The sequence below is a fragment of the Amphiprion ocellaris genome, chromosome 6 (assembly GCF_022539595.1).
Source record: "Amphiprion ocellaris isolate individual 3 ecotype Okinawa chromosome 6, ASM2253959v1, whole genome shotgun sequence".
In the NCBI taxonomy this organism is placed as follows: domain Eukaryota; kingdom Metazoa; phylum Chordata; class Actinopteri; family Pomacentridae; genus Amphiprion; species Amphiprion ocellaris.
Genome location: NC_072771.1, coordinates 34,261,274 through 34,278,316, shown reverse-complemented (window position 1 = coordinate 34,278,316; position 17,043 = coordinate 34,261,274). Strand labels below are relative to the sequence as shown.

Below are 17,043 nucleotides of genomic sequence, written 5' to 3'. Positions count from 1 at the left end.
TAAAAATCTAAATCCTTAAAATGCTTATTTTTTTAATACATTTCAAAGATTAATTTCTATTTCTGAGCATATTGTATATTAGTAGTGAAATTTAATGTTGTGAGTTCTTGAGCAATATCAATGAAAATGTTGCAGAAATCACTGAGAAATTTGAATTTAATACTTTCTAGTGCACTACCAACTGAAATTAATCCCTCCAAATGTAAAGTGCAGATCTTATTGTTATTTTCACTCTCTTTAAAGTACAAAAATGTTTAATATAAGTCCGTAAACTGTTTCTTTTTTGATAATTTTTTAAGGTTTAATTTCTAAGCGTACTGTATATTAGCAATAATGTAAAACACTATTAATTCTTGAGCAGTCTCAATGAAAACGCTACAGATAACACAGAGAAATTTGCATTTAGTAATTGGTAGTGAGATACCTACTGAAATGAATCCCTCCAGCCCTATTTTAGAAGCTACATAACAGCACCACAACTGAAAGCCGGTTTGCTGTGGGTCTTCTTTGTGCACCAGTGACTACCCATCTCCTTTACCACTAACACTTTGTCATTACAAAGGCAGGTCAAGCACACACACACACACACACACACACACACACACACACACACATGTGACGGGCAGCGACAGCAGCAGCAGTCCTGTCTGCAGCGCTCATGTGTTCCTGTGATGGGGCGCTAATGCACTGCCAGGAAACAACATGGCTTCCTGAGGGAATGCAAAATGGAGGCCTGGCGACTGCTGCCAAAATGTCAGGGTGAGGGGGAGGTGGGTGGGAGGAGAGGATGATCGAGAGACTAAAAGAATCGAGTAATATGGGGTGAAACTTCGGGGAATAGTTACAGATCAATATGAGGTTTTAGTTAAGTTGCTCTTTTTTTAAAAAATTGGTTTATTGGCAGTCAAGCGGTCGTTTTAACCTTTTGACCTTCATCAAAATGACTCCTGCTGAATTATATCTGGTTTGTGGTGAGAAAGCAGCATTTGGAGGGGTGTAACACATGGCAACACCCTACTTAAGTTATCAATAGGGATGATGTTTATGTGTTGATGTGATTGCTGCTGTGTATTTTAGCATGGTAATTAGCAGCTAATTAGTTATTGATTGAGGCCGGCATATTTTATGGAGGTGAGGGGACGAGTGTGACACGGGGCAACAGCGGAACACCTCGGTCATAATTCACGCCCTGCTGCACAAACAGGCAAACACACATTCACTTATTCCTCCACCTTAACATCTCAGGCTGCTTCTATTTGCTTCACTCTCACTTTACTTCTCTATACAATTTACTACAAATTAAACACCGTCTTTAGCTATCACCCTTGAAATTCTAGTTATAACGGTAACAGTGAGGATTTATTTATTCATTTTCAGCCATCATATTTATTCGTTTAGTAAAACTAGTGTATCCTACTAGCCTTTTCGGCAACAATGGCATGGAAGTAGGCATGCAACCATGTGTATTCCTTCATCAAAATAATAATATGCTGGAATACGCATAGGTACAATTGATGATGCTATACTGAGACATCAACAAGTCGCACAAAAATGTACTTTAATACATTTCTGGTGCAAATGCTATATTGAAAAATTAGCTGTCAACAAGAAAGTGAATAAGAATATCTCTGAAACTGTTTAAAGTGCCAATCCAGTCATTGATTAAACCCCTAAAAACTCATCTCTGTGTATCAAAGTTACATATTATGAAGCCTTTTTCATTCAAATAATTACTAACTGCCTTAACATGGCTTACATGTGACTCTACACGGTTCTTTCCTTTATAATGTGCATGTCTATGTTCTAATTCCCTTCCTCTGTCATGACACACCCCTCATCTCACCTATAAGCACTGCAAAACTGCTCCACACTGCACAATGAAAAAGTTGCAACATTGGAGTAATTTAACCATTCATGTTGTGAAGGGGAATAATAATAATGAGCCCCAAAGCCCACAAGCTGACATGTCGGCTTCCTGAGGTTTGTCACATACAAAACTCTGTTTGAGTCGATACACAGCAGCTTTGAAGTAGAAACGCTCAGCCATGACATTAATTGCTTATTTTGCTTATTAGTCATTACTGGATTTGCATCTGAGCAGGGCTTTAAGAGTTTTATAAAAAAGAAAATAACAGTTTGAACATTAGAGCATATTAGTGTACTTAATGTAAGTACTAAGAAATACAACTAATGGAATAATGCACTTTTGATTGGTACATTTCTAATGCATGTTAGTGGCTCTGATATTCAGCGCAAAAGATGACAAGGTGCTCGAAAGGTGCTTGCTGATATGAAAGTGCTCTTTTAGTATATTGAATTATAGAAATTTTGATGTGGGTCTTTTTAAAACTCACTTGCATAACTGTTCTGGCTTTCAATTTTATTTATTTTTCCTTGTTTTGTTTTAAAGTGAAATACTTTTGCTTTTTAAAGATGCTCTTTAAAGTGGCAATAGACATTTTTAAAAAATGCAAATCATTCTAAAGTAAATGTTGATTGCACAATCAAGTGCAAACCATCAGCGTTTAGTTAGGATTCCTGTAAGTCTGGCTTTACAATGCAGTTTTGTCTACCACTGGGTATGAAGGCTCGATTCATGGTACCAAGGAAGTGCATCTGCAATTGTGCAATCAAAAGAAGAAAAGGAAAGAACTTTTGTTTTCCACGGTAGCTACTGGCAGCTTCCCTCAGGTTGTCATGTGTGGACTGGAGATGGTATAAATGGCTCCTTCTTCTCTTAATTTTTTCTTCTGCTGTGCCACTCTGCAAACCCCTAATTACATGTTTGCATGAAGCAATGCTCAAACTATTTCACTTAATCTCCTTGGTTAACATGCTTCTTGTCCTGTGCTGAAGATGGAAAGCAATCTGCTCTTAGTGACTGTGACCCTAACAGTAACAACACTAAAGTCAGCAGTGTTGAAAAGCTGTCAGTCGCAACTTTCAATAAAAGCTATCATTATTCTCAAAAGCCTTAAAAAAATCACTGATTTTGGTGAAGTTTTGTATTATTTTGTGGGTATTTATTGTATATTGAGTGCAGTATCAGTGACTACACATTGTAAAAATACACTTTTCTGCTAGTGTTGCTCGCCAGGTGACAGTCTACCTTGTTGCAATCCCTCCTTGGACCAGCTAATTCTACCTAAACACCAACAAAAGCTTTGTAATCAGCAAACCTGATGAAACATCATTTTAAGCTTACCCAACGGTTGTTAATTGAGTGTTAGAACTGCAAAGTATACAAAGTTAGGATGGAGATTTGAGAAGATGCAAAGCACCTGGTTTCTCTTGGCAGAAATCCTGAAAAGAAACATCAAATTTACTTTAGAAAAACAGTCATTTTACATGACTGCACTGAATACATTTACTCAAAAGTGGCCTGAATGTCTTTTTTTGTCCATGCTAAAGTAGTATGCAGATGAAATGTAAAGCACCTAATTTAACAACTTCTCTAGATATACCACTGAGTTCTGAATAAATTAATGCACTACATTTCTAATATAGAATCAATTTTATTACAAGAGACGGCAGATTCCTGGAGTCTTGCTGTAGTGACTCTGGAGCATTTCACTCTTTATAAACCCTGGAGTGAAGCAGTTTTTCACTCTGGAGAAGTTTTTGTCACCAGGCAATCTGTTGAACATTTTATAGGCAGGCACTGGGGAACATTGGTGGCTTTGCTGATTTAACAACTAAAATCTCTTTCTGTGCCATAAGAACTGAATCACTTGGAGGTTCAAAAAATAGTTTTAGCCCCCCTCAAGGTCGCAGCTCCCACAGATATATGTCTCTGGGTGTTGCTAATGGTCTGGTCTGATGTTGTGCACTTCAAATCACTGGCTATTACCTAAGCCTGTTACTGCTAAATGGAAAATGTGTGAGTTTAGATGATAGTGTGTGTGTGTGTGTGTGTGTGTGTGTGTGTGTGTGTGTGTGTGTGTGTGTGTGTGTGTGTGTGTGTGTGTGTGTGTGTGTGTGTGTGTGTGTGTGTGTGTGTGTGTGTGTGTGTGTGTGTGAGTGAGTGTGTGACCTCTGCCTTTAATCCACTTTACCTTTCATTTCCTTTCTAGGCTCTAAAATGACCCAGGGCACCTGGATAGAATCCCCCCTTCTCCTCCTCCTCTTTCACCTCCTCATCTTTCTGTCACTTTTTCTTCTTAATCAGTCATTTCTTCTCATTATTCGAGTCATTAAAGTGAACTTTATCTTCAGTTTGCAATATGTTACTTTTAATCAAAAGGTTTTTTTTTTTTTAATGATGGAACACCCTCCGAATCTCTTAGCCATCAATTATTTTCACTACTAGTGCTGACAAGCGGCTAAGAAGATTATAGGTTAATAAAGGCAAATCCTAATCATCTGATGAATAAAATAGCAATTAAATATACCAATAAATGGACATTTTTAGTGAAATTAACTCACAATGTCATGATTGGATATTGTTTTAGTGACCCCAGTGTTGCTGGAAATATAGACGGAGCTGACTTCCAGCTTGAAAAGTAATAATAAAATAGGTAAGCCTATTATCTTTTATTCACATCCATTCATAAGATTAAAAGATGTCAAACAGATGGGCCTTCTAAAAAATGCTTTATGCACTTGCCAAAACAGGATGCTTATTTATAGTGTACCTCCAGCCTAAACATACAGTATATACACCAAGTAAGCTTAAATATTCCTGATGTGATTAGTTTTTTAATTAATTTTTGCCCGTTTTAATCATCAGCCGGGCAGCGGCTCCAAATTCTGTGGTGAAGAATTCATTTATTTGCCAAGAGCAATAAATGTAGAGGAAATTGCCCTTGTGATGCATATACACAGACTGCCATAGCAACCTGCTGTGAAATACACAATAGGGCTTATAATAGATAGACTTAAGATTCAGAGCAAGGAGATGCAACATTATACATATCGCCCAGTATACATTATGTACGATATATATCAATTTTATAGTCACCAAAGGGCTACGACTATATTAAGAGATAGAGAAACACAAGCAATGTATCGGAACAACTTGCAAAGACACATTTGCTCTGAGTGAAATTAAATGAGTTCTGATCAGCTGCATTTAGCTCCGGAGGATTTATGGTGCTTGAAGATTCTTCTCGACGTCATGAATAGTGTGTCACAGTGCAAGCAATGGAAGTAACAGGAAATAAACTCCAAAGAAATTACAGCAACAGCGGCATTTCTCAGCCCAGAGGGAGATGAGGGGATTTTGGTGTCACAAGAATCTGCTTATCATTTTCTTTTTTATTCTTCAGCAAAATTTGATACGGCACCTGTGCTGACGACGACACTAATGATTACTTTAAATGCATACACATTAGTTCAAAAGGGGGGAAAGGCGCCTTATCAGCACAGATGACAGATTTTTTTGCAGGGTTTTCTTTTGCTTAACTCTGTGTTTTATGCATCGTGTCTTATTAAAGGGACATTTGCTTGCAATCTCAGCTTGTACAAGTCATTTTTGTTTAGCAGTCTCACCACACAGTGTGATAGTACTGTGGCACTATCTATTACACTGTACAAATACCCCCAAAACACATTTTCTGTCACTTGTAAGGAAATTGTATGGAGTGACATTAATTTCTAGGAGGCTATCTCTAACCTCGCTCATAATTACTGCATGTCCTAACTTTACTTAATTTAGTTCCTTCTGTACTTAACCATGCTATTTACCGTAACTTAACCAAAAACACCTAACCTTGTAGAAACTAGGTTTAGCAGACAGATGTACAGCAAGTGCGAAGTGAGAAGAACTAAAATGTGCTCCAGAGGCTAAACTTCTAATTATTCTATTGGTAACAATTGGGCTAGAAAATGAAAAAGTGGAAGTTTAAAGTCTGTCTGCATAAAAATATACGCTGTAAGGTGAGAAAAAATGCATTCCGAGGTGAATTGTGGCAAGAAGCATCCAATCACAGAACTTACAATTTGATGGTGGAAGCAAACTTTGTTTTGTCAGGATTCTGCAGCATATATTTATTAAGCTTAGGGATTTTTTCAGCGTCAAATTTGGAAGAATTTGGCAACTACATTGGTATATTTTTGGTCCAACTCAATGTGTAAAGCACATTGAGTTGCCCTTGTGTATGAAATGTGCTGTACAAATACAGCTGCCTTGCCTCCAAACCTCCGATGGTGAAGCATTTTGAATTTACTGTCTACCTCAATGCCTAAGACTGGTTTCTTCCCCAGTACAATGGTGACCAAACCTCAGTTGGGGATTGTAGCATAAAACTGTGACTGATTAGTAACTGTAACCTGATTATTAATTAAGGAAGAGAAATGCATTCCATTTGTCCATTGCATACAAATCTAATGTGATTACAGTGATTTGTTGCCCCAACACTGAATGATGTTGTCATTTTTAGTGATTTTGAATAGGAAGACTAAATTTTCTTCAATATGTTACCCATTGTTGTCATTTTTAAAAAGATTTGAGTGGATGAACTAGCACTTTATCACTTTGTTCAAGCATTTGTGTCATGTGAGAACAGAAAACTAAAGGAAAATGGTCACTTCATGAACACATGAACACTCAAACTCACTCATAGTGTACATGCAAAAACTATGTTGTCCTGTTTCTTCTCTGTGTTGGACACTTGCTAACATACTTGTTTCACATTAGTCACACACCCACCCACACCCACCCACACACACACACACACGCACACACATCATCTCGCAGACACAGGGGGTTTGAACGGTAATTGGTTCGTGTGAAGATTCCTTTAGTGATGTCGTCTGTAATTGAATTTGACAAAGAGGAAGACACAACGGCTCGGAAGTGATGGCGGAGGGTGAATGTGTGTACACGTGTGTGTGTGTGTGTGTGTGTGTGTGTGTGTGTGTGTGTGTGCGTGTGTAGCTGCATGCTTGTTTGAGCGGAAGTTTAGGTTGTGCGTGTGTTGCTGCATGTATTAGGACAGATACAAACCAGATTAAGAATTGATCTGTGCACCATTTAATGAACCAGCTGCAGAGTTTGACATGCGCCTACGTGATCCCACATGCCTGCATGCGTGCGCACGCACACACACACACACACACACACACACGCACACACACACACACACACACACACACACACACACACACACACACACACGCATCCCTCCGTCCTTGGAAAAGGTGCTGTGCTTGTACTTACATCACACCTTTGTCAGGACATTACAGGCTATTTAGTGGCATTTCACATCACATCTACATCCTCTCTCTTTCGCTTCTATTTAGATCAAATTACAGTGCTAGAATTGTGTGTACTTCAAAGAAAAATTGATCAACACACTAAATGTTGCAGCTCTCAAACTTGTAGCCACTTACCTGCAATTCTCTCCTTTGCTATCGTGTACCTTTATTTGCTCAAAGCCTGGGAATGAATGCGGCGTTACAGTTTAAATAAAAGTGCTTCATCACAGTTTGGAGAAAGCAGACATCAGTCAATCTAGTGCTGCTTTTCTGAAGGTCATAAAGATGTTGTTGTTGTGGAGGTGGTAGAGCACATCACATTCAAAACACAGAGAAGGACTTTTTAAGGAGCTGAGCCTCCACATGCTGTCACTGAATATAAAAGAGGGGGAGGACAGGAGGTGTGGGGGAGGTGAGGTGAGGTGAGGGAAACAGGTGAGAGGAGGCTGAGTCTGCTCTTTTTTTTGCATTTGGCCTTGCATTTATTAAACAACGGGGATGTCATGCTGTTTATTACTCCGCCAAGGAATGTGGCAGAGTTATGTGATGATCAGCGTTGGTTTGTCTGTTTGTCTGTCCGTTTGTCCATCTGCTTGTCTGTCTCTTCGCAACATTACTCAAAAAATGGACGAACAGATTTGAATGAAATTTTCAGGGAAGGTCAGAAATGACACAAGGACCGAGTGATTAGATTTTGGCAGTGATGGGATTTATAGTGTGGATCCACAGATTTGTTAAAGATTTCTGTATCATTGTGAGATTGCGGCACGGTGTCACTGTAACCATGACAACATGTGAACACTACATCAGCTACCTGCTAATGATCACATGATGGCGATCCTACTAGAAATCGACTGCTGCAGACTTATCAGGACTTATCTGTCGGAAATCATGCAAGGAACAATTGATTAAATTGTGGGGGTGTTTCTGAGTCCCATCAATTCCTGCAGCCTGCTACATATTTAGGTCATGCGATTCGGTGTCTGTACATAACTTACCCATGCATTTCTGATCATCGATAACTCGCAAACAAATGCTGCATTTAAAAAAAAAAATGTTGCATTTCTGACAATGCCATATGGTGGAATGAACAGCCTTGGTGGAGCACTGCGCTCTCTCTGTGCTTTTCTCGTTCCATATTGTGGCGAAATCTAGAAGTGTTATAAGACTGATGACAAAAGATGTAATGAATGTGTGTGTCATGTATACGTTCTGTCATAATCCTAGGTAGCTTAAATACATACTATGAAACATCATGGTTTGACTTTTTTGTGCAAGAAAAACTGCATTTAGAAAAAGAACAAACAATAGGTTTGGTAAACTTGATGCTGTCTTGGGTGGAATTAATCGTAAATGTTCAACAAAGGTGTCTTAATTTTTAAGCTTTCACTAACTGGGTTAGAGAAATGTCTTTTTGTTCTGGTGAAAATTACAATTTTTACCTTGCATACTCGAAGACATATGGGCAGTAGAAGCAGTGACAACACTATGGTTGAGCATTTCTACCTTGAAACTTCAGTGTAGTGACGATAAACTCAAAAACACGGATTCATACCTGTGGGGTTTCATATGGGTAAACAATCAATTTGTCTGGCTGAATTACTCCAACTATGCAACTTCCCATTGTGTAGCGTAGATAATAATGCCAGCTGGAGTTGTTGGCATGTATATGTCAATTGATCAAAGAGCAAGACAGAGTTACCCTTCAATGGCTAGACCTGGCTAAGCTAACAGTCAGTTGTTTCTTCTCAAGGATCTGGATGTTGTTTGGATTTCTAATTCACCAGCAACTATTTCTCTTTTTGTTTTTTCCAATTATCCTTTTACTCCATTTCCCTTCTCTTTTATCCCCTGCTTTGCTCTCATCCGTCCTTTTTACTTCCTAGTTCTTGTATTTACCTTCCTCCTCTCCTCTCCTTTTCCTCATTGATCCATTTGTCATCTTTCAGCCACTCCTCATCCCATCCTTCCTCCCTTCACCTCCCTACTTTGCGTGAGGTCAGGATAATGCCACTAATTTGTGTGTACGCTTGCGCTTGTCCCCTATCTGTCCCCTACTAGCTGTGACACAGCTGACCTACACATAGTGCTGTGTCAACAATAGCACTACATACACACACATCACAAATGACAGCATCTCAGGGGACCTTAACAAGATAGTTTACACTGACGGAGAATGTCATGAGAGGCAGGGATGGCCTGAAGAAGAGGAGGGAAGTTATTATCTATCTAGAACATCGCTGTTGCTTGTGTTGTTGTCAGGGATAAATGGGCTGAACTGAACAACAAGAGCTGCATCAGTGAGATCAACAGCAGTACATTTTGATCGTTGACAGTTTCAGCCAGTCATTTCCATATGTTCATTAGGTGAGCAGGGGAACTCGCTGTGCAATTCCGACTGCAAGCATTTATCCACAGCTTGAAATTAAACAAAAGGTTAGTTAATAGAATGTGATGTGAAACCAAATGAAAGTCTAATCTTCGTCAGACTGTCTGACTTTAAAAGACCTAAGACAAAGAAAGAGCTTCCCTCCAGAGAGTACGCAAAATATTTTATGAGTTTAGGAATGAAGGTGGTGCAGTTGCTCCAAAAAATTGTAACATTACTTCTCCCAGACTGTGTTTGCTTTCAGCATTCAACATTTTAGCCTCTTTTCAACAAACCAGTCATCTGTAGATAGACAGGATGAGAGTCATCACCGTGGTAACCCAAAAAATGGAAAAGAAACTTCAAACATACTTGTGATAGTCCATTATCTTCCATTATCTATACACCGCCTAATCCTCATTAGGGTCATGGGGGGCTGGAGCTTATCCCAGCTGACTTAGGGCGACACCCTGGACAGGTCACCAGTCTATCACAGGGCTATATTTAGAGACAATCACACTCACACCTACAGACAATTTAGACTTACCAAGTAAGGAAGCTGGAGAACCCAGAGAAAACCCACACATGCACAGGGAGAACATGCAAACTCCATGCAGAAAGATCCTGGGAAGGCCGGGACGTGAACTGGGGATCTTCTAGTTGCAAGGCAAAAGTGCTACTGTGCAGCCCTACTTGTGATAGTATCCTTCCAAAACTAAACCATGATATTTTCTTAACCTAACCAAGGTTTTTTGGTGCCTAAATTTAACCAAGCTTGTAACATGCAGTTGTCAAAGAATTACTTTTATTCCAAACCAAGCATTTTTGTTGTCTATATTTGACCAAACAGGTGAAACTCCTGTGTTGGACACAACCAATCGTACAACCTACTGATGTGGACATGTTGCTCTCAAAACATAACTGAGAATCAGCTTTAGTTGAACCTCAGTATAAATTATAGGAGACAGGGTTGTATTTGGTTGTATTTTAAGGACATGTAATTGTTGTATGTCTGACAATTCTGGCAAAAAAGGGCAGAGTTTGTCTCAGGCCTGTGAATAAGCGCTGCCTTCAAGCCTTAGCTCAGGGCACAGCAGCCCTCTGTGTGCTCTATTAGTTCTCTGGACGGTACTTTACACCCGTCATGGTGTCTCACTGACAGCTCCGGCTACCTGCAGTTATACCCTGTGGGTGCCATTGTCAAACAGCTGTTTGTGTTAAAACAGAGTGCACGTTTGTGTGTGTTTGCGCTTCTGCGTGTGTGTGAGGAGAAAATGCAAGAGAGGGAATATCTGTCAGATCAGATATCAACAAACAACAACAGCTCGCTAACACTCAGTCATCACAAGCAGACTTTACTTGCTACACAAACAAACACAATCAGCACAGAGGAGGGTTTCGTGTGGCAGCTTATCTGCAGACAGTGGTGAGCTTTCAGTGCCGTGTTTTACCAATTCCTGTCACAACATAAGTGTGCTAATTTGTTGATTTTGCTCTCCATATTTGACACTTTCTGTGTACCATAATTAAAATATCAGCAGTAGAGATGTGACAAGGAAATTTCTGTCTTTATTTGATGGATGCTGTTGTCGAAACCACATTTTTTTTCTCTCTGCAAGAAAGAACTCAGTAGATTTTTATTAATTCTGCATGTCATTGCCTTGTTTTACCCATGATTCACAGAATATTATGTAAAGAGGATATTGAAGTAGTTGAGCAATTTGCCTGAATTTCTTTGCAGGGTAAATAAACACTCATTAGTATAATTTAAGCCACTGATTACACCTGTTCTTTAAGTTGCATTCAGACTGAATGTCAAGCTGGCTGCTTACAAAATGGTTTAGATAAGGTGATAAGAATTTGGGCAAATTTGACTGAAAATTCAGCCCTCACCCCAGTAACACACACCTACACACACATATACACAAAGTACCAACATTGCATTTATCTGAATGAGTTCCTTCTATTTTCACTGTGTTGTTATTGATTGTACTTAAACAGCACCACTTCTGTCGGCTTGTACCAGGAAATTGGCTTCATATTGAAACTGTCACAACAAGAGTACATTTCATTTAGGACCTGAGGGTGTTGGGAGCACAGCACAAGAGGAATCAATCTTCAGCCGTTTGTATCGACTTGTTTCTCTAAAGGTTTTAAAGGCATTTCTGCTTTATTAATTAGTACAGTAGTTCTGTGAGTAGTTCGAGTGGCTTAGAGCCCGTGATTGTCCATCCACCAGGTTCCAGGTTGGTGAACACCCCATTCTGCTTAAGAACTGCTCAGACCGACACTGGAAGGCTTCCAGCTGCTTTGCCTGACCTCGACCCTTCCTGTAGAAGGGATTGAGCTAAAAGTAAGGAATGATTACAGAGTCAAAGAAAAAAAGCTAAATTCTGATGACACACAACATTTAGAAATTGGACTTTTGTGCACAGAGAACCCCTAACCCTGGTTGCACCAAAAGAAAATTACTGCAGGAAAGTCCAGGATGCTCAGGAGAGACGGCTGACCAATCAATGTCGAGTCACAGTCAACGCATCATGCCACTCGCTCATCATTTGTTTGAGGAAGAGCCTCAACAGCAACAGCGAATAGACTTTTTACTGTTTCATAACTCTGTTTTCAGAAAAACTAAAGAGCCAAACACACAAATCCTAATAATTCTGTGGTTGTTTTGGGTGTTAAAGTCTTGCTATCTAGGGAATTCTGGATTATGTTAGATGAGTCAAACAGATTTGCTACCAATTGGTTTCCTAATTCTGCTATTGTTGCATTCTTAGTCCATTGCTGACAGATGTATAGATAGTTTAAAAGTTGTGCAGCCATATGTTCATATTTGGATTGTGTTACAATCTACAATCCTGTAGACTGGCAACGTGGAGTCATGGTAGTTCATTAACCACACAGCAGACTATGACATTTATGGCAAACATGTTGCATTTTTGTGGCCAGATTTGCAAAAGTTCCCCAAGTTTCACAAGTTCTGATCAATTTTCATCTGGCATTCAGTAAAACAGGAAAGATTAAAAAAAATCCTGCATACTGTGTAAGTGTCCATTTGTGTACTTTTGCACAAAGTGAATTGAAAAACGACACAGATCCTCTCAGATTTTAGATTACAGTGATGACTCAAGATAGATTTCTTGCTGTGTAAATTATCCTCAGTTTACCTCCCATAATTGTGATTTCCTCCTTATGTCATCTGTTTTTCAACCTCTTGAGAAGTGATTTCTTAATCCATATTTAACATATCTACCAGACCACGGCTGCAGACATTCTGTTAAGTGCCACCTTGACACGTGTTCAATCACAAAGCAAAATATCAACTGGCGTAGCAATCACGGCTTCACTGTCTTTGTTTTTTAAATTTCCTACCTCCGTATGTCTCCGTGTGTGTGTTTTGAGTCCGTACCTTGACCACGTCCACGTCTGTCGAGCTGCAGGTGACCGAGTCATCCACCTCCCTCACCTGCCCGTCAGTCTCCACGGTAACCAGTTTGATGGGCACAGCGACTCGTCGACCGGTAAGAATGGCTGTATTCATCACCTCTGTGTCCTATAGAGAGACAGAGAAAGAGAGTTTGTTTTAGAAGCTGTCATTTAAACCAATGCTCTCACACTCACAACTGGAAAAAGTCATTTGTACACAGATTTTCTCCAGACTTCTCTACTGTAATTCCCTCCTTTCTGGTATAAACTAAAAGTGACTCTCTCGCCTGAATGCAGTAGCTCAGTTTCTTGCTTCTTTTAGCAGACAAATTGATTTGGAATTGATTTTAAGATGTTTCAAAACACATTGAAAGCAGGTCTGTGTGTGGCCCCAAGCTACATAGCAGACTGCTGACCCCTTATGAACCAGATCCTCAGGTGGAGCCTTGCTGGCTGTTGAGAATTAAATCTAAAGGTGCCTTTGCCATGAGGGTTCCTCGGCTTTGGAACAACCTGCTTGAGGAGAAAAGGCTTTCAGACTTAATAACTTCATTTAAATCACCTTTAAAAAGTTGTATTTTTGCATCTTGTTTTCCATGTGTTTTAACTTTATCTCTTAACTTTCTCTTACTTTATTTGGCCTTACTGTCTGGTTTGAGGTTTCTCTTCTGCCTTCTGTGTATCCTGCTTTTGCTTTGCCTGCCTAAGAACTTTGTGAACTCTTGTTTCTAAAGGTAGTATATTAATAAAGTTATTATTGTTGCTGTTATCATATAAAAAGAACATCCTTAAACCAAGTACTAACTTATTTTTCAGTGCTTGCACTTAAACAACCCTGAATGGGAAACAACTACTTAAAAGTCAGTATATCCTTAAAGTGCTGGTCATGGCCTTATGCAGGAACAAAAGAATCTAAATATATTAATATATTACATTTCTGGTAAGAGATGGTCATGCCATATTTTATTACTATTCAGTGTTAACCATTTCAAAAGTTACATATCACTTGAATGCCAATTGTTGTAAGCTCATTTCATTGTCAAATGTGTTTTCTTATTCTATTCTAACTAACTTCCCAAAGCATTTCTGTTTCCATTTAATATTTGAAGCACAGTACAGTGCTGCTGTTATTCTAACAACACGCTGGGAGTACATCACAAATCCGAAATTTAGTCTGCATCTGCCGATATGTAACATTTTTCATATCTGTACCTAAAGTACACAAGAAGGAAGACATGGTGAAAAGATGCAGGGAGAGAGACAGGAATAAACAACTAACAAAGACCAGGGGAGAGTTTTAAAGGAAGAGAGAAAGAGGGGAAAAAAAGAAGGTGATTATAAACCTCACGATTATTGTAATCAGCATAATTACATTTGATTAGATCCTTCGAACAAAAATAGCACAAACAAACCGGCTCACACCTCAGAACACTGTGTGCCAGCGTCAATCTTGATTATTTGGCATTGAGTTTCCAAAGGGGGCATTTATCACCGCCAACACACACACGCACGCGCACGCGCACGCGCACACACACACACACACACACACACACACACACACACACACACACACACACACACACACACACACACACGCACACAAGCCTGATTACAGGGTATTTTGCTGGACTCGCTGTTTCTGGTTGTGAAGTGTGTGTGTCGCCTTTTTGACTCTACAGTGGAATTAAGCTGAGCACACAGGATGCCAGCAGAGAAGATGAAGAAGAAACCCAGAATAAATGTGTGCTATTATACATACATATCTCATTGTGTGTGTCCAGACACAGTTGGCATTAGAATGGTTTAAGTTGGTTAAATAGTCTCTGTGAGTCAGATTGTGTTATATACGGCATTAGATTGTTGATACTGATGCGGCAGTGTTTATATTTCTGCTGTGGCTGGGAGCCCTGTTGCCCTCAAATTATATTCCTACACAACTGAAATGCATTTTTGATTCAGGGAAGTGTATTTTCTCCTAATTCTAATTGTATTGCTTTCCAGCTGTCAATCCTTGTCTGCCAACCAATCCATATTAGATGGTATATGATAGGAAAGATTTATATTTTAACCCAAACCTGACCAAGTAGTTTCGGTGCCTAAACACAACCAAACAGTGGGCGAAAACGAAAGAAAACAGTGAGCAAAATGAAGAAATAAGAGTCCAACTGGGACACTAAACCTTTTCTTGTGGGTGAAAGTTCTGTCTGACTAATGAACCACCATATTTTCGTAATGTGAATTTTGTGTCATGGTCTTGAGCTTGGTTCCTGTTTTAGTTTGTAATGATCTCTGTTTGTTACAGTTTTACTTCCTACCTTTGTCTGTGTTTTCCCTCTCTTTTGATTAGCTTTGTCAGTTTTACTTGCGTCTTGTATCCTTAATTGGTTCTCAGTAAATATGTGGTCCTGCCTTTTCCCTCGTCTATTGTCAGTTTGTCCTGTTTGCTAACCTCCTATTCTGTCTTCAACTCCTTGATGAACCTTGTGTTAAGTGGTTTTGTTCAACTATAAAATCATTTTTGCCACAACCTACCTACCATTTGTGTCTGCACTTTGGACCTTACCTTAACATGTCCTGACACTTTACCTACTAAGTCACAGTGTGACTTCATTCCATCTGCTATAAGACTTTACAACATCAGCATCACTGGCTGATGTTAACACAAACTGGACTATATCATTACCACCCCAAACCATAAAATTTGCACAGACATTCTTGCACTGCACATCTTTGCACTTTTAAACTTTATTTTAATTTTTTCTGTTAAGCCACTTTACCCTCATCTGTCACCCTTGTATATATTGTAAATATTATTACTATTGTTCTATTATTATTTTATTCTTATCACTATGTCTACTGTTACATAAGCTGCTGTAACAATGTAAATTTCCCCTGGCGTGGGGAGAAATAAAGAACTTTATCTTATCTTATCTTATCTTTACTGGTAAAATATAGATTTTAGCAAAAGATGATTGAGAATATAGTTCAGATATAGAGGCATGCAACTTTTGGGAGACAACGTTGCTGCTTAACTACTTTTTCAACTGTGAGGTAGTTTATTCTGTGGTTTTTAATAAAATATTTCAAAAGACCACTTCAAAAATTTGAAATATTGTATACATGAGGTATTAAAGGAGGAGAATTTGGCTTTTTTTTCATAGTTAGATAGATAAGACACATGTTACATTTAAGATAAGGAAAACAATGTACAAAAGAATGTGCAATTAACGTGCTAATTGCTCTGGTCGAGGAAATAAGGTGCCAAAAATACCAGTATTTATGAAAACGGTGCAAAAACGTTGATATTTACAATAAATTAGAGCATTAAAAAATTACAAAAAAGTACAGTGTACGAAAAGAAAAAGATTGAAAACCATGACACTACCCTAAAAAGTAATTAATTTCATGTGCCATATAAATGTAGTGGCCATGCACAGATGATTCAACAGGTGGATGAGAGGAGCCTGATACCATAAATCCTTCAGGCAAACTGTGCTACCATGACAAACACATGCAATGTATGTGTGCATCTGATATGTTAAAGGACATGTTAACACATCTATATACACCGAGAAGATACGGTGCAGGATGAAAGCAATGATGCAACCAAACGCACAAGAAAATGTAGGCCAGGCATGAAAAATCATAGACACGGTGTCACATGTGTGTCATATGTGTAAATTCATGTACATCTATATCCATATAGGCATATTGAGTTCATACTTCCATACATAATCTGTATTTACAAAAGCATACATAGCAGCAAGTCGAACAGCAAACACACAAGACTATATATAAGTATATGAGATACACACCTATGAAAACACAACTAACAAGATAGGACCTCTGATGCACACACACTCAAGAGTTTAATCACATCTGACCAGTGACAAGTGGCCCAATGCCCTATCGCTCTCTGCTGCACACCACTGTGTGACCTTTACTTAATGAGACACCCCTCCCCTCAAACATGCACACACAAACACACTTTCTTAATCTGTAATTCTTAGCTTTCCTCTCCCTGCACTCTGCTCAATCAAAAAACAGAC

The 17,043-nt window shown here is 39.0% G+C and overlaps 1 protein-coding gene across 1 annotated transcript in view; it reads right to left on the bottom strand.

Moving 5' to 3' along the window:
- si:dkey-215k6.1 (transmembrane protein 132C) overlaps positions 1-17,043 on the bottom strand; it is a 283,845-nt gene that overhangs the window by 35,050 nt on the left and 231,752 nt on the right. Inside the window, exon 6 of the mRNA XM_055011657.1 lies at positions 12,978-13,121. Coding sequence (XP_054867632.1) covers positions 12,978-13,121 — 144 coding nt within the window. The remainder of the gene's footprint in view (positions 1-12,977; positions 13,122-17,043) is intronic.